Source organism: Lepisosteus platostomus, chromosome 17 (assembly GCF_059453375.1).
Source record: "Lepisosteus platostomus isolate fLepPlt1 chromosome 17, fLepPlt1.hap1, whole genome shotgun sequence".
Taxonomy (NCBI): Eukaryota; Metazoa; Chordata; class Actinopteri; order Semionotiformes; family Lepisosteidae; genus Lepisosteus; species Lepisosteus platostomus.
Genome location: NC_142627.1, coordinates 11,736,469 through 11,762,505, shown reverse-complemented (window position 1 = coordinate 11,762,505; position 26,037 = coordinate 11,736,469). Strand labels below are relative to the sequence as shown.

The following is a 26,037-nucleotide window of genomic DNA, read 5'->3' as shown; positions in this document are numbered from 1 at the left end:
TAAATTTAGCAGAGCCCACACGAGTACAGTGCTCCCCGCTCAATAGAATTGTTTAGGTTTTCTCAACCAGCTGGAAGGAAATTTAGTTATATACTGTAACTGTTGAGAAGCAGACAATGTATTGATTCTTTAATCTTTCTTAAGTAAAAAAACACCAGTTCAAGACAAAATATTTCATTTGTGGTTTTACAATTATTTTGTTACCCGTTTAAAGACTCTTTTCTTGGATAACGAACTTGTTCAAATTTTACTTTTGGTTTTCTATTTGCGTTAATTTAAATAGAATCTCGTGATTTTCCAAAAAAGAACAGAAAAGGTGTCAAGCATAAGTGATGCCTTTGAAACCCAAATCTCAGAAAAGAAATAAGCAGTGAAGACAAAGAAATTCAGCAACTAACTCGAAACAGTTTCTCAATCTGTGTGCTACTGCCCTCTCGCGATCTGCAAGAAATAAGGTAAAAAAAGCAACAGCCAAATAAATTAATAATAAGGGTCTAACAGCTGCAATGACTACAAAACACACTTGCAGAAGGATGAGGAGCAAATATTAATTGAATTACCATTGATTTACATTTCCCATGGTTGCCTTTAGAAGACAGACATTTTAAATCCCTTTAAAGAAAATACTGTTTTATTTTCTAATTTCCAGTTGTTAAATTCTGTACTATTTACATTGTGCCAATAAATCTGAGGCCAAAAAATATATAATTATAGATCTCAAAACAAATACAAAAGAAATCCACACAGCCTAATATTTCATGATTTATCCTGATTGCAATCTGAGAGCGAAGTTACTTCTTCTAGTATATAAATTGCTTTTGCAATTTCAATCTACTCATCTTATGATCAAAATGCCATTTTCTTCAAATAGCTTTCTTACTAGCCTGCAGGAGAACACCCAAGACATACCCATATTTATTCTCCATTAACACAAAGGGGAGATCACCCAAATACATTGGTTTTAGTGGTATTTCATTCAGAACAATTTAGCACTAAATTCAAGCAATGCCAAGACCCTTACTCCCCTGGCCTTTATATACATGTATTGCCACCTGCTCCCTCTATACTAAGCCTCCACTAAAGTGAACCTGTGTCTGTGTGGCACATTAAAGGGAAAAAAAAAAACATTTGTTTACCCAGTCACATTATCCAAGACTGCAGAAGTCTGTAATTTCTAGTTTTACTTTGCCCAGTGTTTCAGAGAAATTAAGGCATTATTATTTTCCCCCCCATTTAGCCTTTGTAAGTACAGTTCTAGTTAATTGCCCTGAATATTACTGTATAAATCGAAAATTTGATTTTGAATTCCACAGATAAGCAGATATGACTATGCTAAAACAATAGAAGAATTTGGTGTTGTGCATCTAGGATTTATTTATATGCTTTAACATCTGGAGCCAACTGAAAAGACTTCCTCCCTTTTAAATTACACTTTTATATTATTTCACATCACAGCGTATCTAGCCACCCTTAGAGCCCAGGAGTTGAACTTCCATTTAAACTGAACTGGAGGAAAACTCAAGTTAAACAAAACATTTTAACACCTCATCTATTTTCAGACATGCCTTTAAGAGTTTCAGCCACAGCTGAATAGGCAATGTGACCTAGAGCCATTAACACTTTTTGCTAAAGTCTAAATTTAAGGAAGTTTAATACAATATTAGTGAACCAAGTTGTTGTTTCTTCCATATGGTTGTATTAAAACTAGCATCTGTGACTTAAAGAAAATCTACATTCTCTCTCAAAATCTAAATTTCTTCAGAATAAAACGGAAGATTTCACACAGACTCAAATTGATGATTTGGTGCCAACATCAATTTCTGATAGGTAATCAAAAGCTGAGTTTGCATGTGAAGAATGTGTTGCTACAAGTCAAAACACTGCATTTTTTTCTTTATCTTCTATTCAATGTGGAATTACCTCTACTTGTTCCTTACATGTGTATATTCCCACAGCTCTGTAAGTGTGGGCCTTAATTACAGTTTCAGATAATTAAGTAGACCATGAAAAGTAGAAAGCCAAGAAGCACTGACTGAGTTTAAAAGTATCCCACACCTTAAATGAAATTAACATTATCAATAGTGCCTGAAACCACTGTTTCTTACAATGTTTTCCAGCATAAACGTAGTCGGATATACGTTTATGAGATTAAAACAGTGACTTGGTCCAGTCCAGATCCAAATTAAAGTTTAACATTCAAATCACTGCTCACAAACCTATAGATGTGCAAATATCCATTTGTTAAGTTTACAAATAAGGACCATAGAATCTATCAAATTGATTAAATTTATTTAATTTTTAAACATTTTATTCATTTCTTTTAGATTCCACTCCATTGAAATAGAAATTCTATTAATATCCATCTCAATATTGGGGAACATAAAATATTTTGTTTAAACCTAAAAAGCATTTTTTATATGTTTTAAGCAGAAATCTATCAATGCTTTTTCCGAGATCCCACCACAGTTACTTTAAGAATCCAGATCTGCTGCTTGAACAACTACTGGCCAGGTCACCCAATAAACTCAGGTTCAGATGCACCCTGAAGCCACATCCTGTCTAAGCCAGAAAGGTCACACTGAGTGAGAGTAATTCAAGTGAAGGCCAGGGAAAATGAATAGAGAACGACAAGGAAAAGAAAAAAAAAGTCTGACTACTGTGGAGAAAGTAATTTCTTCCATAACCACCGAGATGGGTAGCAGCAAAGCTTGGACATGCTTCACAGCAGGGATCCCCAACCTTGGTTCTGGAAAATCTCTAAATCAACTTCTAAAGAGCTGGAAGGAATTCACTGCTATTGACTAAGCAGGGGACTTGTTATATTATTTAAAACAAAATAGTCTTTTTAGCCCTAAAAGCTCAGAGATCCCTAAATTAAACAAACAACCTAATTGATCAATATAAATTATAAATGTTCTACAAATACTTGCAGGTGACCTACAAGACTAACTGGAAAAGCATTCCCAGGGCTCTAGAGCAGGATATCCCACTCCAAAGTTCCAGTACCTGCAGGTTTTCATTGTACAACTAACAATCCAGATGAAATAACTAGTGCCTTAAATCAAGTGGTTTAACAGCATTTTAGGTGCTGCTGACATACAACAGCCTATAAAACTTGAAGTACAGAAGTTGACAACCCACAAAGGGAATTCAAAAGACATAATTGGAGTTTAACGCTTATGAATGGGGACTACAAGCTTTTATCTGTAGCCCATGAACTGTATTAAAAAGAATGATTAAATAGTTTACAAACAGAACCTGTCTGTTGCAATCTAGTTACTAGCAAATCAAGATTGTTTACTATACAATCAAGCTAAGTCCCCTATGTATTTTTCAGCACACTTTCACGGCAGTCATTAACAGCACATGCAAAACAAACAAGCAATAATTATAACTTACTGTACGTGTCAACATTATTTACCTGGATTTGGCACTACCACAGCTCCATCATAAAAATAAGATTTCAAAACTTTGGTCTGTTTCATTTTTAATTTTTAAGTATGCTGTAAAATAAAGAGTTTAATACATGTAATGCTCAATCACTTAGCAAACTCATTCAGGAACTGATATGCAATTACAATAAATTCAGTCACTAACTTTATTCCTCACTGTTTTTGTAGAGACAAAGCTACTCTTCCGTAAACAGCTGACAATGCTTCGTTTAGTCAATGCTAGTTTTCAGATAGAAAAGACCTCAAATCATTCCAATGCCTGTGCCTTCTTATCAAAGGGCAGCTGTTGAGCTTGATTTTCTTACACAGATCTGCGACACTCAATTTTCAGACAAGAGACTAATCTCAATGAAGCACAAAAGCAGACCACTATACCTCAAACACATCAGTTCAATCAATACGTTGTGCATACTGCCATCATCATGCTACATTTGTTTTAAGGGACTACTTGGGCAGAATATACCTGTAATGTATCAATTACTATTGTACTGGCAACGGGGGTGATTTAAAACGCACAATTAAACATCCTGATTTTATCCATGTGCCCCAGAACATCACTGTCGGTCTATTATAAACCCACCTTAGTAGAAACACACCTGAACGAGCAATGTGAAGATTCATCTTCCGCCCTTGTCTCAGCAAACCCACCACCGACAGACATGAGAGGAAATCTAACAGAACATCTAAGCCTGTTTATATACCTTCTATGGAAAATCTCAAATATACTAATTTTCATTTAGAACTGGCAAGTAATTTCTACGCTTTTATCCTTACCCATTTTAAATGTAGAACTGCAATTAAGGGTTAAACAAATGAAACGAGAAATATTTTGGAGTTATACTTCTGAGCACCTTAACAACAGCAAAAGCATCCTGACATTTAAAAAGTGAAAATGAGCAACCTTTTCCATGTTGGAAAATATCATAATAATACAGATTTAGAATAGCAGTATTTACATTTACTTTTCTCCTGTTTTGATTTCTTCCACGTGGGAATTTTCTCCAGTGGGACATAATTTCCTCGATACTCTTTGCGCCTTTCTTCAAGTCCCAGACTCTGTAGACGTTCTGTAAAGACAAAAAGGGACAAATTAATTGAGTGCAGTTTAGAAACAGCTTTGGAATTCCAAAGTAATTTTGAATTGATATTAGATATTAGGACTTTGACTGCAAGCTTTTGAACAGCAACAAAATATTTGAAATCTCGTATCTAGCAAATGATGAATCTCAACAGAGGTGCATACAGGAGAGGAAGCCGATTCAGACTGAACAACCACAAAAGCCCAGCAGCAGAAAGAACAGCCATAAATCCAGAAAAGACTGATTTTAATCAGATCTTAGGAATGGGTCCAAATTTATTTTTATATTACAGAAATTCTTAGCAGCATTAATGCTTTAAATAACTTCTAGGATTCCAGAGGATTTGCGTTAAAATAAAGACAGCAATATTTAAATATTTCACCACTTAATTTAAGACCACCTCTTACATTTCCCGAAGACTTGTCAGATATAGAAATAATCTTGTCTCTGACAGGTTCCAGTCAGTGCTTTAACACAAATATGCTTGTAATGGATTATTCCCAAGTAGGCTGTTAGCAATATTTATTATTTAGTAAAGAGGCACAATTGCAGCTTTTGTTTCTATTTAGAAGTTACATGAAAGCACTTTGAGTTGTGCATTGTGAATGTTTAGAACTACTAAGAGATAGGAATGTAGGATGTTTTCCTATTTCTAAAATCTTGGCCAATTTTTGTGTCACTAGGAAATATGTATTTCTATAATAGGCGCAATGAAGGGATCAAAAGTTAATTGCGCCATCCAGACACCCCCAAGTGAATATTATTTTCAGCTTTACATAACACTTCTTATGAACAATAATCTACACTCTCGAAGAACACCAACATTTAGTTTTAGAGCTTGAGGGTTGTGACGTTTTTGGTCTAGACGTCTTATGCTACTAGCACTGAATGAACTGTTGACTAAGTCTGTCCAAATTAACACTGTATGCCAATTTGTACCATTTGAGAGTTTTAAGTTACCTAAAATGTGTTTAATTGCGGACCAGTGCCACAACTCAAAATAACTTCCATGGAAGTGGATCATAAATACTATATAATGATGTTAGGTTATTTGCATCTTCAGAAAGAAACAATGATGCAAGAAAAATTATGGCACTTTAACACCTGATACACACTAACATAAGTTTGGTGGCATTTCTAGACAGCTTCATCCCCTTGTAATGATATTCCCTCCAAGCCTTTTCGGTTGTGAGAGACTTTCCACACAAAGGGAGGTCAGAAATGGGTGAAAGGTCTGGCTGTAGTTTCTGCTTAAGTCTCTTGCCCTATTTCTATAACTAGTACATAAAGTTGAACAGCCTTATTCTGCGAAGCATCTTAGGTTTATTTGAACAAAACTACTAAGGATGTAAAATATCCTGAAAACCTGAAGCCTACACTTTAAACCCCCTAAAATTAGCAAAGCCTACAATATATTCAAGGCTTAGTATCAATTCATCAATTCAGTTGATGAATCAGTTCATCAATTTCCCTACGGGATGAATAAAGTATTATTTATCTATCTTAATATTGCTTTTAGCAACACAACTGCCTGAAATAACCAGCCAAATAAATTCATTTGCTTAACATTTACTGTATCACAGTCGACTCAAGTTTCCAAGTTCCACCCTTTAATTACTGAGCTCTGGGATCAAAACCGAATCACGTCCTGTGTTGACTCAATGCCTATAGTCTCACTAAACCAAATGAGTTGGTAAATCACATAAATCAATATAATGAATGAATGAAGCCTTTGTGAGCTGCACAAATCTAATTATACCCGTATCACACAACTAGCATAGCATTTTCAGTCACAGATCCTATCACGATTACACACTAGTAAAGAAAATGACAGTTCTTGTGTGAACCACATTCCCCAGAAAGCTGTGGGTAATGACCTGCCTGTCCTTCATCACCTGACCAATTGAAAGAAGACAACTGGTCAGGTGATGGATAAAAAAGGCAGGAAGCAGACGCTTCCAGCAGTCAGTCTGTATGCAATGTCTTCGAGGACCCATTGCCTTTCCACTTTGCGCTCAACAAGACAGCACGAGAAGCAAGGAAGCAACCAGAAAATGAATCATAGGACCATGGTACTTCGGATTTTCCATTTTCGATGACGGGAGTTTTGGTGAGAATTTTCAGTTCTGGAGTCAGTAAAGGCTTCTTGGAAAACTGGCCCTAGGTGTGAGTGTGTCCACGTCTGTATTTGTCTGCCCTGTGATGGACTGGCGTCACACCCGTGGTGTACCTGGCCTCGCCCCCCTTGCTTGCCAGTATAGGCTCTGCCTTCCACATGACCCTGAAATGGAAGAACTGATTAGAAAGTGGATGTATGGAGCCAGCAAGCATCTTAGCTGTTCGGTGATTTATAGAGAGGGATACCACAAGAGTCTAGTTTCAGCTTTTTGGGCATTTTTCTTTTTACCATGCTACAAAAAGCACTGTTCTTTTACCTTTATGTATGTGAATGAGTGATGTTTCTCAGAGACCCACCTATTGAAATTAATACTGCCACCATACTGCTCTGCTTGTAGTATCACTTACTTTTGTAACCTCTTAATTGAAAATAAATCTGATCCCCAAACTTAGCCCTACAGCACAATGGAGCATCTGCATTTCATTGATGCAAATATAAGTCCTACCCAGATGAATGAACATTTCCTTGCAAGGTTCCTGAACCTACAAAAACACTGGTCTCAGGAAAGATAACGGGTAAGCACAAGAGATTCACAGCCTCTCAGCAAGATCACATTTTAGCAGGCGCACTTCAGTGATCTTCAGCACAGTTCCTGGGCTGAAAAGTGATCCTCCAATTTGACCAGGTATCAGAATGTACCCACTGAAGGGAGCCAGCCATGTGGTTTCACAAGGCAGGCCTACATCTGCGGCCCTGCATACACTCATGCGAATCTGAAAAGACATCCAGAAATGATGGAGATTGCCTGGAAGTCACATCATGTGGGACTCCAGTAATTGGTTTCCAGCTGTATTCACTGGCAAACAATTACACATCTGGTGATAACATGGTGAACTCTACCTCCACATCATTTGGGACATACACTAATGTGTTGGAATGAGCATACAAAAAGGGACAGGTCTTCATTTCCTCATGCCAAACTCATAGTGGTTAGTACCAAAAAGACCTCAATGTGCAGCAGTGAGTCCACTTACACTGATGCAAGCTGGCCTCAACTTCAAGGTGTCTGATTAAAATGTCCAACCATCGTTTAGTAAATCCCTTCTTTCTCTTGATCAGCAAGCAATAAAAAGAGACTGGACTTGCCGATGTCACTTTTACAGCTGAACCCTGCGGAGCATACTTTGATTACAGAAGACATGGAAACCTGTACCTGTCCGGAGTTTGTCAGGGTCCTGCAGACGTTCCTGGAAGCTCACACCGAAGAACTGCTGTCACAGAGTTCCATGGCAGGTAATTTACAATACTGCACATACAGTATGATTTGATAAAGTGTTTTATAAAACGACGCGAGTTTGCCATTTACTATTGGTCTGGAGATGCCGGTCTTGGTCCGAAATACCCAAACGCATGCTGGATTTTACTTCGGTCGAGCGCCGTTACACAACTGAACGCTTAATTGGCCTAACAACAGGATTAATTGGTCTCGGTTCAGATTCGCATTGCTTTTCTAAAAAAATATCTACAACAAACATTAAACAAACTGCAAAGATTCCAACCATGCAACTTGTACGTTCAATCAATTCAAGCACACGTGACATTACCCCGGCAGCTGTGTGGATTCTCAGCACCAGGTCAACAAGCCTGGGTCTAATTAATGAGCTTATTTCCCTGTATACAAGATTTCTTACATGATCCATTGCGTATCAACACCCGTCCTTTATCTGGTCAAAAACGTTCATCTCCAGCACAAGCCAAGCAAAATTTTACTTTCAATAAACTGCTGCTTAACCAAAACTGCTCGTAGTTTGCTCTCTGGTGCTCTGGACAAAGTTGTTTCTTCAATAATATAGACGCTTAAGAAGGCCATTTATAACATTTCTGTGAGTGCCTTTTTCATGCAATACGCAGCTCTTTTTTCCCCCCCAAACGACAGTCGTTTGTTTTAATTGATGTTAAACTTGGCTAACTAACAACGACTTGCAACCGTCCTAAATCTTAGGAAACTGCTTGCAGGAATGCAAACCATACTTCAGCAAAACCATTTTGGTATTCTTATACCGTTATTTTTCGAAACTTTTCTTTTACTTTTTCTAGTTTATATAGCAAGATCAAGGACTATAACGAAAAGCTGTTACGTGTGCACTGAATTGATAATGCAGCTCCATAAAACCTCGGTTCTCGTGTATGTCATGGTCAATCTAACAGGTGAACTTGGTGGGGGGGAATCAATGGCCTAGTCAATAAACAAACTATCAACCTGCAATTGAATCATTTGGTTGTAAATGCATGCTATACTGGAGATGTTGCAGATAAAGCAAATGTCATGCAATAACTGCAACATAAAATTCTGGAAAGACATTTGCCTCAACAGCATTGTGCGTTGTGCTGCTGTAGTACTCTGTTGGTATGCTGCATCTCAAGCAGTGCACACAGCATGCTCAGATATGTTAAACTGTAAGAAATGGTAGCTGTAATTATGATGATTCAGTTCAGGATGCAGAAGCACTGAGACAGTGCTAAATAATATGCCATGGTCCAAAAAAAAAGGCTTACCTTTTTCCACCTTCCAGTCCTTTTTCTTTTTGCTCATGTTGCCGTGATGGTTGGGCTTGTGAGTATTGTTTTTTGAGTTTATCAGCCCCAGGCTCACCGCGAGTGTGTTAGGAAACTCGGAGAAAGTGAAACAGCTCCTGAACGAAATGCCTCACCTGAGAAGCAGTCAAAATATACTAGGACCCCCGGCCTGCTCAACCTAACCGGAGTCGTGCCGAAAGACTCAATGTGCTGCCGCTGGTTGGCCAGTTTATACCAGGAAGCGGGATGCTTATGGGAGGGCTCAAATGGCACTCAAATACAAGAGCTGGCGCATAATACAGGATAGGTTGACGCTTTTTTTTTATCCGTACTACAGTCCAGGGTTGTGTAGCAACGGCGGCTGAAGTTTGGTGGTGCCGAAATCGCAAGAATGAATACTAAAGCCATGATGCATCTTCGAACAACAGCGAACAGTGCTAGATATTGCATGCAATGGCAGATTTATATGTTGTACGTGCAGTGCACTGTGAGCGGTGTGAAGCTGACTCATTTTGCTCAAGTGTTTCCCCCGTTGATGTTTTTTTGTAGGAAAGCCAAATGAATTCAAGCCAACGCTACAGCACTAACTTAACAAGTACTGTAGGCTTGAATCATCCGCGGGTATGACAGCTGTCGGAAAACAAGGACGTGATTTTAACCAGTGCAATTTATCGTCTGCGTTATGTAATTGATGGGACTGAAAAACTAACGCAAATCAAGATGTGAAACCTACTGTATGGCTTGTACTGTAACAGAGGAAACGTGTATTTAACATTTGAAGCCTAAAATCCGATGCATGGACGCAGTCGTGCCACCTGTTAACTGTAGAATTTATTGTAGAAAATTCCATAAAATGCATTTTAGAGGTTTACGAAAATACTGTGTCATTCTCAATATCACGCTCCTAAACCTAATGATCCTTATGATGTGGCATTAAACAGACAAAACGCTGTCCCCTAGATTACTCAGTACCAAACTGACCGTTACAAATTCTAAAAAATAACGGACTGCCAGAGGAGCCGGCGAGAAACTTTCTCGTTGACTTTACCCTTGTTTAAAACATTTAACTGCCAAACGTATGGATGTATAGTTGAAATAATCCTGGAAAATCAGAGTGCGTTACGGATCTTTGTTTTTAATTCACAATCGCTACTACTCCTATTTAATTATACGACTACGGTTTACAGAGGTGTACAGTATCTCAAGAGAACATGTCCAAGCTCAAGGCCCTGTTCCTTCTCCTGTTGCTTCTCTGCTTTTTAGTAAGTAGGTATCACGTAAAAAATAAAGTGTCCGTTAGCTAGTTGTGTAATGTTGAGAACTGAAAATGTTAATGTTTTGGCAAATATAAATCAACAGATCTGTGTACTTTAAACAAAATTCATATCTGATACTACTGCTATCTCCGGTTTGTAGAGTATATTGGTGTTCGTATAAATTCATGAATCAAAATGGTCCATTAAAATTGTTGCCATACAGAAATGTATACTGTATGTATACTAAAGTCTACACACAGTAGGTTGTTCCGTGCATGTTTCATATGAATGAAAATAGCATTTTTCAAATTACCCTAAAGCATCAAAGATTTACATTGTATTGTATATGTAAAAATATTATTGATGTATAATATTGTAACTTATACTGGATCAGCAATTTAACATTTTTAGTATTAAGTGTTTTTATTTACTGTATACAACTCTACACTAGTGCATTGTTTAATCTTATAATCTGCAAATATAGTTCATCCTCTTAAATGTAGCCTACACTATTTCATGTTGTGAAATTGTTAAATAATAATATTTACATAAAGAACTGTGAAATCATTTATATGAATGCATGCTAAGTAAATGGGAAAAGGGCTCTTTCACAGTCCTTTGAAGAAATACTTTCTCTCTAGATATTTTACTGAGTACAAGTGACAGATTTCTAACAAAATGAACCCTTGCTATCATAATTTTCCGAGTCCTCAGCTATAAATCTGACAACCTACTGATGTCCTGAAGGTACAAGAGAGGTTGTTGCATGCATTACTGAACATGGAGATAAAAGTGAAATGGGCAATTTCAGAAAAAAGGCCTTATCTAAGCATTCTAGTGGTCTTGCTCTTTGAAGTTCACAGTCCCCCGATATAATTTTATTTAGAAAAGGTAAAGGGGGCAAAGTTCCATCTTACCACTTCCTAGGAGTTTGTTATTGCTGCGTTTTCTTTATTAAAGGGCTGATCCCAGTTGTTCCACATTGTTCTTTGTAGCATAATTTAAATTACCACTTTAGTTTCAGTTCTGAAGCAATCACACAGGTGGTACAGTAGTTGCAGTTTCTGTGCATGTGAAGTGAAAATGAAACTGCTTGCATTGCAGGAAGACTATTATGAAAGAGCTAATATGATTGCAGAAATATTAAGTTGGTGACAAACATGAGTTTGCACAACTGTCTCAGCTATTAAAATAACTGCCTTTTACTTTAAAGTACAGTACACTTAAAATACTTTATTGTAATGCAATGTCATATAGCTTTATCGTGGTCTAATTTCAGCCATCTGTATTATATATACAACAGAAAGGTTTATTTTATTTCTGAGAGGTTACTAGGTAGGTTTCCGTTTTTGGTATTTAAACTTTTTAGTTTTTTCAACTTTTATGTGGTTCCGCACGGAAACCCAAACATTTTTAATTGATGTTTTGCCTTTGTAAATTAAGCAAGCACTGATTCAATAGGAACACATCAAGTGACAAACCTGTTCCTCACTACCCTTTTGTACAGTATTTCATGTCCTAGAGAATGCTTTGAAAGGATTCTTTCTTAACTATAATTTTACATGGTGTTTCAGAGTTTTATTTTTAATCTTTCTTTTCAGTTAAATTCTCATCACCTTATGTTAAATACCAGTCCATTGGGCTAAAAGTTTGGAATAGTTGTCAACTCACTGATGTTATTAGCAATTACTGTATAGCAGATGTTTCTCTGGTCTATTATTTAATTTATATGATATTAAATGCACGAGTATAGTGAATTCTTTTGACCTCTTTCTGGTGTGTTTGTACTTTTGCAGGAACAGATCAAGGATTTAAAATGAGTGAAAATACACAAAGTGACAAAAAGGTATCAAAGTGTTTTTTTTTTATCCATATGTTTTTATACAGTATGTTATTATTGTAATGTTAGACTAAAAGTAGGAATAGCCATCCTTATTATTTTTCTTGTTATAACAGAGTAATGTGTTGGTACTGTAAATGACTTTGTTTTATCAACAGTCACAGTCATATCTGTGAGCATTTGCATTTTCTTTAATTTGATTTAAAACAAAATTTACACTTTTTTTAAAATAAGTTGTCTATGGTTGCCCTCAAAGATACAGAAAAATCCCCTTTATTGTATTAGCCATAGAAATCCTTTGCTTCAACTTTATTTTATGTGCTATTTCTTCTTCTTGGCCTGGGGAAATATTTTAACCCAGATTCTATTCAATGGTTCCCCACAATCAAACTATGCCATATTATATACATCAACGAATGAACAGTTCCATTAAGACCAAGACTGTGACATACAGATATCCATTGCTAGTTGACTATTTTGGAATAGTTCACAAATTTGTGAACATATTCATGACTGCTTTCAACGACTGAATAACCATTCTCAACACCGCAGTAGTGGTCAACAATGAAAGCAAACATTTTATGGCACTTCAGTATTAGTACAACACTTATTTTAAAATAAGTAAAGGATAACTAATATACATACATATGATGTGACCTAGTTTTAGGCATGTAAAAGTTTTTTTTTAATGAAGTGCCTTTGATAATCATCAGATCAAGTTATATTAAAAATGTAATGGAGAGCAATCTTTTTCTGTTTGATTGAAACTTTTCTATTGAAACTATGTAGACTTACATTTAAAAACAAAAAGAGAAGGCATTTCTTTATCCAAAGGGAAGTGGGAGTTTGGAACAAGCTACCCACACATGTTGCTGAAACCAATACCCTGAAAGTTACCTTTCAGAAAATGGTGGATGACATTAAAGGATCAATAAGCTTCTAACTACCAATGAGGTCCAAATGGCCTTTTTACCATAAATGTAGGAAAATTTTGGGGGGGTTTTGTTCAATCATTACATTAATTTTATTATTCTTTTTTTTCCAGTGATGAAAAGCATACACTGAGTTAAATCTGCTGTGAATATCTTTATTAAATTTTAGAAAACTATAAAGTTCAATATTAATAACATACTTCAGTTTGTATCAAATATTTAGGCATGGTGGATGAATCTGGGATATTGGTAAAAAGAAATTCTTTATGGAGGTATAATGTATTCAGCACAGTACAATTACTGTGTGCCAAAGTGTGGAAACATTTGACTAAAACGACTTTACAGCACTATTATCACTAAAAACATACACTTGACACATGTTTTCAGCAATAGGCAAAAGACTCAATTAACAGAAATTCCTATCACTGTTTTTTATATATGATCTTAACAGTACATAGTCAATTAAGACATACAGTACTGTACAAATGTGAATAAAACATTTAACACGAACACACAAATATTTATTCATGTATGCCTAATTATACACAAAATAAATGTGTGACATTTTTATTCTTCAGGATGTAAGAGGTGAAAATTTATATCCCAATGTTTCCCAAATAATTCTTCTGGGAAAAGGCTTAAGGAAAATGTTTAAGAGCAAACAGACTATTGGTTACAAAGATGGAAAAAGGTTACCAGATTTTGAGCACAAAGCACTGGAAAAAGGTATATGAGTATGTACATATTTGTATTTATGTTCTTGTGTTCTTTTGTCAATCTAAAAGTTGATTTGATTTAATTTTACCTCCTGATCAATCTGTGGATTTAGTTAGCTTTCCCTTTTTGTCACTTACAGTAAATGTTTTAATCTGCAAACAGCTAGTACTGTATGAATTCGCTTTTCTCCTTGTCAAGGAAGAATAACTGCATCAAAGTTAGTAATTACATTTTCTCATTATTAAGAGTAATGACTAAAATAGTGTGTATATATAGAACATATACTGTACATCAGTAGTGTACTCATAATTGATTGGACATTCAATTAATTCAATTCAAAGTTGAAACTTTATAATATAATATGTTGGAGCAGTGTAACAATTATTCAGTCATCAAAATGCAATTATATAAACTGAATGCTTCTTTTAGACCCATATCTTAATAAAAGAATGGTGCTGATGTTGTGTTAAAACAGTGCTTGTAGGCATCTTGTGCAGGCTGCCGACATGGGGAGTGACAAAGCTGTGGTGAGGATAGCCTATGCATTTCTGTTTGGTGACTGCTTTCCACAGAACTTGGAATTCGCTAAAGAACTGTTTTTATCCTTAATGGAGGAAGGAGCTCCAAGCGCACAAACTGTAAGCATATTTTCATGTATCGTACTAAATAAAAAAATGCACTCAAATAATAGTTCTGTATAATTATTCAATTAAAATTGTTCATTACAGGGATCTCAGGGATTTTGTTAGTTCTTATTTAAATATTTGAATATGCTGAGCGCTCGGTTATTTCAGTCATTACCAATTAGAACACTTATTGCCACCTGCACAAAGAACAAAATATATAGAATATATAGAAACTATGAGGTAACAGGGCATAGTGGACCACAGCAGCTCTAACACTGTATGTGTTTTCCACTCTAGCTTGCATTGTCCACTGTATGTCTCGGAGTGGAAGCAACACTTCACAGATGTCGTATTTTCTATCAGTAGCACAGCATGAGAAATGTACTCGTGCTCAAGAAGGGCAATTTGCTTATTTAGGAATTACTCAAAATAGAAATGTAGAGCTTGAAAATGTGAACAAGTGACATACAAGGAACAGGGAAGAGGAAGAGGTTATTATGGAAGATGCACTAAATACATGAATGTGCTTTTGTATCTTCAGGGCTTCGGATTCATGTATGGTGCAGGCATGGGCTTCAATCAGAGTCAAGCCAGGGTGTGTATTCTTTTTTTTTTTCATCACACAGAAATCTTTTTTTTGTTGTTATCAACAGATGGAATAGATTAGTATCAAACAGCTGTCTACATGTAATGTTTATATATTGTGTATATCGATGACCTCTATTCCTAGATATTGTGGCAACATGTGTAATTATTTAATACTCCAAAACATTTGGGGAATCCAAACAAACACTAAAATTATATACCATACTGTATAAAATTGATATGACAACAATTAATGCTAATTACAAATAATATGCCATGCATCACATTTCGGAAAGTGAAAACTTTTTTTCATTATTTCCAGGCAATTTTGTACTATACTTCTGCTGGCCTTGGTGGAGATCTTGTGGCTAAAATGATACTGGTTTGTTTACAGTATATGCTTAAGTATTTGACTATATTCATGTGATTATTTTTATGTTTTTTATGTTTTATATATGGTATATTTGACTATCTGAATATAATTATTTTACCTTCTCAGTTTTAACATGTCATGTCAGCATTTAATGTTTTGTAAATGTTCCAGGGTTACAGATATTGGAAAGGAATCCTCATGCCACAAAATTGTGAGGCTGCTCTTTCTCAGTACAGAAGTATAGCAAAAGAAGGTAATCTGTATTCCATAATTTCAATATGTATTACATTAATAATTTAGGTTCAGGTGGCTTTGGCAAAGGTTTTTTTTTATTTTGAACCAGAAAATTGGAATTATAATAACAACTTAGATTAAGTTGACATCAAGTCCCAGGTTTAAACTTCTAGAAATTACACAAGCAAATAAAATTAAATGTGCATTCAGAACGTAATAATTATGAATTTTGTGTCCAACTTTAATCCTATGATCATTAGTGGCTTTAGAGATTCACCTATGCAAATAATTGAAAAAACTGTTCAAGACTTGTCACCGTTGTCCTATAAAATACTTCACTGTGACTCTTTAACATCTCAGAATCTAATTCACGGAGCAGAAAATAAAGATTCTTATACTAGAAAAGAGACTCGATAAATGCCAAAATCTTTTATGTCTCACACCTTTCATTTGTAAACGCTAAATCTTTAGATTAGTCACATGGATACATGAAAAATGAAGAAGCAGTCCAGATGGCATTAAGAGTATTGAAACAAAAGCTTTATTTTGCAGTCTCTAAACATTTGTCAAGTATTCATCACTGCAGTGTTGAATTAATCAGAATAATGGATATGCCTGAGAACCAAAGTCTGAAAGATAGAATTATAGACTTGGATGTGTATCACTACTACGCATTCATTGCAGAGAGAGGGGATGTACAAACACAAGTAAGTGAAAAAGAAAATAATTTTAGAAACTTACACCCATTTAGGTCAACATCACATATGAATCTTACACATACAGTTCATTTGGTAACCCTTTAGGTCATGGACTAGAGAATCAATTTACAACTTCTTTGCAGCCTGTAATATATCAAGAACACAGTGTAAATAACCTTATAGAAAATAAACTACTAACAATTTATTGCATGTTTATTGACAAATGTCAGATTGGTTTCATGTAAGAATGTTTTATTAACAGATACTTTTTGTTATGATTGCTTGTTTGTTATAAATTTAGAATGTTTCATTTGCAGTCCCTAAACCACAGTATAAGTTAATTCAATTGTTCTTTTCACAGTTTTTATAAATATTTTGTTTAGTTTGTGACCAGTCAAAGTTTTTGTTTGTCTAAAAGGTGGAACAGGAAAGCATACTGTACTCCCACATTTTTGTTTTAGGTTAGTCTTGGCACTCTACATCTGAGTGGAGACAGAGGTTTTGAGCGTGATTCTCATGTGAGTATGAGCAAGAGGACAGGTTTCTATGCTGATTTGTCTTCTGGGTAGTGTTATAAGTTCATGGTATTCTAGGATGGTTCTCCATAATTGTTATAATTCACGAGTCAAGAAGGTAATGCATATAGAAGGAGCAGTGTCAATGACTCAGGTCCAATTATGTTGTCCAGGTAATTATAATAGAAGTGATTTTTAAATGTACTTTTACAATAGTTTGTGTGCATAGAGCAATTGATGGAATGACAAACTAGACTATTTTAAAAGTTAAAATATTGTGTTTTTCACACTTTTTCAGAATGCTTAAAATAAACATTTGACCTGTGGTGATTATTAAACATAAGAATTTAGTGTGCAAATAAGGTTAGTTGTTTTTTTTCACTGTTTCACCAGTTTAGTGGGCTAAATAAAATATAAAACAGTATTTAACCTTATTATTTTTTGTTAAACTGGTTTAACACAACAGCAAAACTTTTTTTATGAAGAACTGAGATATGAACTCAGTAAATTCCTAGTTGTTTGATACATACTTCAAAGAACAAACCTTTTACCCTTCATCATGATAGCGATGAAATGTTAAAAATCTTAAAACATCTTGTCCCTCCAAGGTTAAGTAAAAGTACCAGTTATAGTGAGATGCATTGGTAAATGCAGTTTAACAAGACAGTACAGGAAAGGAAAACCAGGAGATTTCACTATTGTTTCATCTAGCACATCAACATCTTTTTCAACTTGTTTAAACTGGAATACTGTTGTGGTCACTTCATCCTATGAGTTACTTTTTTGTATATAATTAGTAACTGATGGCAAACTTTTTGATTAATGCAACCAGACAGTAAAATGTACAAGATTAAATGGTAGCCTGTTTACATTGATTTCCTGTAAAAAGGACATAGTGTGCAGTGGAACTGTCTAATCTATATCTCAACATTCATGATGACATGGTTTATTCGTTGGGACTGAATCTTAACCTTTAGCCTAATTCTTTATTTAGTTATAATTCTTTATGTGCACTGATGCATTGTACAAAAGGGTCGATAGTTTTAAGGAATCTCTGAATTATAAAAGCAAGAAAAAGCCTTTCATTTAAAACATGTCTTTAAAAATAAAACTAACAAGTCTATTGTATGTACATTTAATTACACTGTCTATTTTCCAAGCTGTAATTATGATTTCTGATTTTTGTTTTATAGATGTGCCTCATTTAAATATTTTTATAAAAAAGTAGGCTTTTGGGATCAAATTTAAATTACTTACACAATGCTTAGAACTGTTGGAGTTTACACTTTTCAATGGTCTCTCCTCAGTGATTAAGTCATAAAATACAATTGAGGAATATCTCTAGTATGCTGGAGTGTTTAGTTGTTTTGTGAAACAAAAGTAATTATGTATTTGAAAAGTGAATATTTGTTTTGATCATTTTCAGTGTACTTTGCCTATACTTTTTTCCAACCATTTTTCTTTTAGTCCTAACAAGCTTTCTAGTTCTTGCTGAGGATAAGCATCCACACAGTATGGTTTTGCCACAACCATACTGGACTGTATGGGTGCTGTGAATGGTGGGACTGTGCCAAATGTAACCCCTGGCATTTCAACTAAAAAGTTCAAATTTGGTCTCAACTGACCACAACATCTTTAATCACATTTTTGCAGAATCACTGAGGTGCTTTGTTGTAATCTACGTGTAGAATTTGAGAACTTGGTTTTTCACTCTCTCATATTATGGAGTGGCAGGGATATTGTGGACTCAGGTGACTCAAGCCACTGTATTCTATAGCTCTTTCATATCGTCTCACAGTGACTTTTCTCACCAGATTCCTAGTGGCCCGGTCGCTCAGTTTGGTGAGACTGATCTGGGTTTGGGTGGTATGATGCATCTTCCATTTATTGATGACTGAGTAGACTTTGCTCACAGAAATATTCCTTGACTTGATATTATTTTGTACTCTTCCCCTGATCTGTCTATGTCAATGACTTTATCCGTGAGTGCTTCATAGTTGAGTCTCTGCTTGAACTTCACTATAGGATGAAGGAATCTCACATAGACAGGTGAATTTATCATGAAACTATGTGAACCACTATTAATGAACACCGACCCAGTCCACTCAACTAATTACGCATCTTACTAAGATAATTATGCTCTCCTAAATTAATTTAGGTTTGTCAAAATAAAGGGTTTGAAACTTCTACAGTCATGACTTTATCATTTTAATTTAATTAATTATGCATTTATTTATTTTTATTTATTTGAATGTGTGGAGTAGGTTGTGCATATTTTAAAGCAACAAAATGTGAAAATTGCAAGAGCCCGAATATTTTTGCAAGACATTCTACTCATATTCAGAGAAAGCGTAATCATTGATTAATTTAATTGTTCACCTTTCTCATTTCTTTCAGAAAGCTTTTTACTACTTACACAAGGCCCTGAAAGCTGGAAGTTCTGAAGCTGCAGCTCTTTTGGGAAAGGTAAAAAGATGGCTTGTTTTGCAGTGTGTGATTATTAGATTGTCTGAAATTGTTTCTGGTGAGATATTTAGTGCTGCTCCTTTCAACTCTTGGATCCTGGATAATAAAATTTAATAAATATTGGTAACACTTACATTGCTAATTCTCAATACATTCTGACAGAATATCATAGTACAAGTATATGAATATCTTGATCAATTCCACCTGTTATGCCAGCAAATAATATTAATCAGATGAATGTTACTTTAAACCACATAATGAATATTGAAATAATGGTCTATAAGTTTAAAGTATTATCAAAGACATATGTTCATGCATGTGCTCAGGCTTCTGTCGAATCTGATGAATATCTTAGGCCTTCGCTTTTCAGGTTTAATTTAATCACCATGTGTAACAGGCTTCCTAACTGCTTTATACGTAGATAACATTTGTTTGCTTTCAGCCCTCAAATCATATCTGATGTGTTCTTTCTGATATTGTCCAATCTGTTCTTAGACCTGCTGACATCAACTGTTGCCAACAGCTTCCGTGGATATGATATTTTATTTCATCTTAGATTTCCTAACAGTTTTATTTTCTAAAATGCTATAGGAGGCTTGACCCAGCATGCCTAACCAAACATCACAAGTGATGGATACAGTATTCTGTGCATATACTTGGAGGCCCGTGGGCAAATACAAAATAAGGAAGCCAAAGATTTTTTTAACATGCAGAAACATAGAGATTAATCAATCATTTAAAATTATAATGCATGCATATTGTTTTAAAATTTGACCTGCTTTTAAATTATTTTATTCCAAAACACTTAACCATTTTCATGTTGTTCATTAAATACCTTATATTTTACAATATAAACCTCCTTCTGTGGTGCTGTTTTGTCTGCATGGAGGACCTGACAAAACAACTCTGTATCCAATTGCTGCCGAACTTTTTGACGTTATTGTCTATGGGCATCACTTTGAAAAGCCTGATTGAAACTGGCTCCTTGTACTAAGGAGAAAAACAGAAACAATCAGATGCCAGGGGTACCAAGAACAGATTGTACAGTCTAGAAGAGAAAGTAAAAAATGTTTCAGTAAGTGGCATTTTGTTATGATGAGCTGTCATCTGTGTTGTCATGACTTTGACAGCAGTGCATATGAGAATGTACATTATGGCTCCTATATATGCACAGATGACTAGATGTTGATGACCTCATACACTGATGCCTTCAGAAATGTGGGACCAGATTAGGATCAAGATGATTTTTTTGTATGGGCACGATTCAATGAGCAAAGGACAAGGCAGAAAACAACTTTCCCATTAGTGCTAGAGATCATAAAACAGGAATAAACTGCACTGGTAAATGTTTTGTAGTAAAGTGAAACAAATGTCGGTGATAGAAATAATAATGTTACAAACTGAGAAACAGATGTATGTTTTTGGCAGTAATATTGATTTTTATTTGATTTTCTTGGTACAATAACCCACTCATATTATATATTTTTAGATGTATCTTGAAGGGACTGAACCTACACCTCAAGACAATGACTCTGCTTTCCGTTGCTTCAAGTGGGCTGCAGACAGAGTAGGCATTGTTCATTAAAAACAATATCAAGAAACTGAGAATAGGAATTTATGTTCTATCAACTTACGGAAAAGAAACTAAGATATGTAATGCAAAAGGATATTTAGCTGTTGTTTGCCATTATTAAACTACTGTTTTTACGTTTTATACTTAGGGCAATCCAGTTGGGTTGACCGGCCTGGGTGTTATGCATCTCTTTGGAAAAGGGGTACCAGTTGTGAGTATTTTTTTTTTCAGTGTAATGCCTTGTTATTATTGCTATTATCAATAAAGTATCAATCATATTTGATGAAATCTATTATTAATAAAAGTTAATAAACTTTTTTAAATTTAGGGCAGTAACTTTTTAAAGGGAGAAAATCTATTGTACGATCAGCTATACTGTACTTTATAATGTCTTTATAATTTTTATTATATTTAATATAATGTCTGGGCAAAGAAACACCTGGAATTATGCGTACGCATAGGAACCTCTTAGCACTGCTCGGTGTCTGATAACATTGTATAAGGGAATCAGATTGTAAGACCTATATGCAGTAAATTAAGGTTAGAATTCCCTGCAGCACTGATAAAATATTACCAGTTCATGGCCATGCTATGTAGCCATTTTGAATGTGGGTAATGTTGGCACTTGAATGTTTACATTATCTTTTTAAGTAGCGAGAATGGTCACAAACTGTACACGCTAAGTGGTCATTTAATAGGATGTGATTTTTTTTTTCATTTCAGAATCACACAAAAGCTTTTGAATTAATTAAGAAAGCAGCAGAACAGAAATGGACAGACGGTGTTTTTCACCTAGGACTCATGTACCTTTGTAAGGCCATGCATCAGATTAAAAAAAAATTTTTGATCATATCATATTATTTTGTGTTTTGAAGACAGAAGAAGTATTATGATTTTGCAGATGGTTATGGAGTACAGATAGACCTGAAGGCTGCTTTCCAGTATTTCACGTTTGCATCTAAGAAGGGGCATCACCTAGCACGCAATTACTTGGCTCAGATGTATGCCAAAGGAATTGGAGTGCACAGGTCTTGTAGCACTGCAGTTCAGGTAGGGTCACATGGTGAAACCTAATTCAGTATGAAAAAACTACCCCAGCATTTCTATTTACTGATACAATATCCTAATCAAATTTGAATTGCATGAATAAGATGGGCAAAGAGACCAGCCACAAACCTACATCACTTGTACGGTTGCTATGGGACTATGCCACTGATTATTTTTGTCTTCTGTCCTCCTCCAGCTTTTCATGGATGTCTGTCTTCAAGGCAGCTGGTCGGAAATGTTTCTCCAAGCATATGCTGCTTTCAGAAATGGTGATATCGACTCTGCCCTTGCTCAGTACCTGTTTCTTGCAGAGATGGGCTATGAAGTTGCACAGAGCAATGCTGCATACCTCTTAGAATTAAGTAAGTTAAAGTCTTACATGGCTGCAACATATACTTTAAGGTACAATTTGCTGTACCAGGAAAAAAAGGTTTTGAGTGCTGTATTTATCCGTGTAATAGGTCCATTTACTTTCTTTAGATGTGTCAAGAATTTTCAAGGATGCAGAGGTGTACCAGCTGGCTTTTGTGCAGTGGCAAAGGGCTGCATCTCATGGTAAGGTATCATGCTACAACTTAATAAAACTATAGTTTGTCTTCTTCTGTAGATTTCCATGTTGGAAAAAGCATAAATATTACATGTCTTGATTTTCGTCTATTAATCACCCACAGCGATTAAACCATTCCCAAGAGCATGCATTTATTTGGGATCTCTTATCTGGTATTAAGAACACCTCCAGCAGAACCCAAGGGTTTATACCAAGATCTCGCAAAATACCCACTCAAACTCATTTCCTCTGATTTCACATTGAAGTTAAAATCAAGCTCCTTTTAGACATAAATATTGGATAACTCTATAACCTGGGGAAATGTAAGAGCTAGGATATTTAGCAAGTACGTGGCTATATATTATCTAATTTCAGTATAAAATAATATCATTATCTATCCATCATCAGAACTTTATTCATATCTTGCAAGAGCTCCAGCAACCCAGAGCCTTTTGCAAAAGCACAGGGTATAAGGTGAGACGGCCTGCACCTTGGACAGGATGCAGGTCTATTGCAGGGCAGACACATGCACAATGAACCCAGACAGCAGGTCTTTGGGAAGTGAGAGGAAACCAGAGCACCCTGAAAAAAATACAGTATTTTTTAATTGATTTTGATATGGAGAAATATTCATACTTAAAAAAGTGACATTCAAAAACGAAATATTTTAGTAAAATGAAGGTAATGTTTTAAAAATGTCACAAATTAGCAAATTGAACAATGAACATTTCCCCTGTATATTTCCTCAGTGTTTACAGGAATAGTAAACATGTTTATAGTTCATAGATTCTAAACATTCCATATTAAATAGGGAAATATACTTGTCTGTTAAACATTAATTATAATTAAAAAAAACATGAGATTACTTAATGCGTCTTCGTACATAAGCAACATTTATTACATTTACAAAGTCAACCATTTCAATAATGAGAATGTGTCTGCCATTTTAAAACATGACTTTTATTTAGTTTTTGAATGTCATATTTTTAATGCAAACCTTTACATCATTACAAGTTACTTTTGTTCCTGGCATTGTACTGCTTTTTATATTTATTTTTACAGATCACAGGGCTTTTTTTTTTTTACTTAAAAAAAAAATTGTTTGGCAGTTTTCTGCCAGCCTCCACTTCAATTGTGATTGAATTGTTTCAGCCCCTCAAGATTGTATGACATTTGTATCCAATTATACTGAGCATCAAAAGGAACTTATCACTTTTAACTAAACCAGATTCAGAAAGCTATTATCAGGAAAATCACAAAATCTTTTTTTTCTGCAGCAGATGCACTGACATTTTATTGAATAGACAGAGGAAATTCATTATGCTGATTAACACTTCAACCAGGGTGATCAACAGGGGATCTACTGTGAAATGCTAGTAATGTACAGTATGTACTGTTGAAACTAATAAAATATTGCACATTCCTCTCTTTTAACATTTTATCAGTATCCAAAATCTATATACTTTATTTTTCTAATATACATTCATACAGTGGAGTTTCATTTGATGCTCATATAGATGGGTGCTGAATGTAATTTAAAAATCAGCTGCATATGTGCTAACAATGTACGTTAGATAAGCAATTTGTATGGAATACAATTTGTTTGGTGTGAAATGTTTTCCACTAGGTTATGCACCCGCCAGAGTTAAAATTGGAGACTATCATTACTATGGTTATGGCATGGATGTGGATCATGAAGCAGCTGCAGTTCACTATCATCTCGCAGCTGTAGAACAAGGCAGTGCCCAGGCCTTATTTAATCTTGGATACTTGTATGAGCAAGGGATAGGACACAAAAAGGTACACAACAACATGGAATTTGATAAGGGAACACCAAATGTTTTTAATCATCCCTCTTAATTACTTGTTAGATCTGTTTGAAATCTTACACGTTTAGAGTTAGAGAACCATGGTATTTTCACACCCCTTTCAAATTTCTCATCCCATAACCTTTTTGTAGATGCACCAGTTCCTTCTGTGATATGCTGAAATATTCTGTAAGATCATTGTTAGACTTAATAATGAAGGTGATTTACTGCTGCTACATTTATCTCAGTAGTAATGATCAGGCTTATTATGTTTTGCTGAACTGCTGCCATTGTAGAACTATAAAACATGTAACTATAAAATACATGTTTTACCATGTTGGAACTGTTAAGGAATACAATGAATGTTTAACAGAGTAATGTAATGTCATTTTGACAGCTACAAATTTAGCAATGCCATATTACCTAATTGTCATTCGGCAGTTAAATAAAAGTCTAAATTTAATGACCGGCTGTATGTTTCAGTTAATACTACAATGGCTTATCCATTTTAAGTAGTTGGGCTTGTAAAGTAATAATAATAATTATAATTATAATAACACTTATTATTATTATAATTATTATTATTGCTTACACTTATATACACTTTTCTGGACACTGCACTCAAAGCGCTTTACAGGTAATGGGGACTCCCCTCCACCACCACCAATGTGCAGCATCCACCTGGATGATGCGATGGCAGCCATAGTGCACCAGAACGCTCACCACATATCAGCTATCAGAGTGGAGGAGAGCAGTGTAATGAAGCCAATTCAAAGTGTACATTTCATTTTAATACTCTGATGTAGACTTAATTCAATAACATGGTCACTGTCCACAACCAAAAAATGGTTTACTAAGTTTGGACAAGGGTAAATAAAATTGATCTTATATTCAGTACTTTACATACTGTATAGATAACAGTAAAGTTGACATTGATCCTTCATTGTCTGTTTTTTTCCTAACTAGGACATATACATGGCTTTAAAGATGTATAACATGGCTATTATTGCAAGCCCCGATGCGTACTTACCAGTTTTTCTGGCAATCTGCAAATTATCCATTACACAACTTTTCCTTGATTATTATACTTCTATGGTAAGTTCAACCATTTTTATAACACAAATAAGCAACTTTGACTAATTTTGGATTCTCCATTTATGCTGTTTTTAAATGCTAAAAAACATCTTGAATGCTAAGAAAATGCCAAGCACATAACTTTAACATTTATTTTTCTCTGTAGATTTCCGAGGTTTTGGAAGTAGTGGAACCACAGTGGGATTTGTACTTGATTGTAATGCTTACTGTTCTACTGGTACAGCTGATAGCCAACAGGATTCGTTAATAAGATGCTGAATTATTTCTACATTCAATTTGTTCAATGTTTTGCAACTCTGAGATAATGCTATCCCTATAACAAATGCAACCTCATAAATGTGCACTATTTCATGTGGATCTTAATCTTCAATTCTGTATTTCTTTTTCAAAATAATTTAAAACATCTGAAGCACACTGTAATGGATTCTCAGAGCCGTACTGTTAAAATTCATCCTATTTGTGGAGTTCTTTCAAAAAATTAATTGATGCAAGCTCACA

General features: G+C 35.1%; 2 protein-coding genes and 1 long non-coding RNA gene across 5 annotated transcripts in view; 2 read left to right on the top strand and 1 right to left on the bottom strand.

Moving 5' to 3' along the window:
• macrod2 (mono-ADP ribosylhydrolase 2) overlaps window positions 1-9,428 on the bottom strand; it is a 597,178-nt gene extending 587,750 nt beyond the window's left edge. The window contains exons 1-2 of one of the 2 annotated variants that reach the window (XM_088609520.1): window positions 9,207-9,428; window positions 4,409-4,519 (exon numbers count right to left, since the gene is read on the bottom strand). In XM_088609520.1, coding sequence (XP_088465646.1) covers window positions 4,409-4,519; window positions 9,207-9,243 — 148 coding nt within the window. In that variant the 5' untranslated portion in view covers window positions 9,244-9,428. The remainder of the gene's footprint in view (window positions 1-4,408; window positions 4,520-9,206) is intronic. The other variant, XM_088609521.1, reaches the window with a different exon arrangement.
• Window positions 9,429-9,501: 73 nt separating this feature from the next.
• On the top strand, window positions 9,502-14,003 carry LOC148646149 (uncharacterized). Its single transcript, XR_015927851.1, has 3 exons — window positions 9,502-10,493; window positions 12,280-12,329; window positions 13,834-14,003. It is a non-coding gene; the product is annotated as an uncharacterized LOC148646149 (long non-coding RNA).
• A 243-nt stretch (window positions 14,004-14,246) lies between these two features.
• LOC148646148 (protein sel-1 homolog 1-like) lies at window positions 14,247-25,902 on the top strand. 2 transcript variants are annotated; one of them, XM_088610234.1, is made up of 16 exons: window positions 14,254-14,610; window positions 15,140-15,193; window positions 15,506-15,565; window positions 15,728-15,809; window positions 16,343-16,497; window positions 16,950-17,006; window positions 19,401-19,469; window positions 20,959-21,036; window positions 21,191-21,253; window positions 21,766-21,853; window positions 21,944-22,092; window positions 22,286-22,451; window positions 22,570-22,644; window positions 24,264-24,436; window positions 25,411-25,539; window positions 25,685-25,902. In XM_088610234.1, exons 1-16 carry the CDS (start codon window positions 14,479-14,481, stop codon window positions 25,784-25,786), a joined length of 1,632 nt encoding a protein of 543 aa, XP_088466360.1. In that variant the 5' UTR covers window positions 14,254-14,478; the 3' UTR covers window positions 25,787-25,902. The 2 variants fall into 2 exon arrangements, 1 of the variants encoding a protein (XP_088466360.1); XR_015927954.1 differs by lacking the exon at window positions 24,264-24,436 and having other exon boundaries at window positions 14,247-14,610; window positions 25,685-25,792.
• The last annotated feature ends 135 nt before the right edge of the window (window positions 25,903-26,037 follow it).

What these genes read in the sequence shown, in the direction of transcription:
- LOC148646148 (XM_088610234.1), top strand. Translation starts at nt 14,479, where the DNA reads ATGGGGAGTGACAAAGCTGTGGTGAGGATAGCCTATGCATTTCTGTTT. An exon ending in GTTTTGAGCGTGATTCTCAT is followed by an intron (nt 17,007 to 19,400) that starts GTGAGTATGAGC and finishes CATTTCTTTCAG; the next exon opens with AAAGCTTTTTACTACTTACA. An exon ending in CCTAGGACTCATGTACCTTT is followed by an intron (nt 21,854 to 21,943) that starts GTAAGGCCATGC and finishes ATGATTTTGCAG; the next exon opens with ATGGTTATGGAGTACAGATA.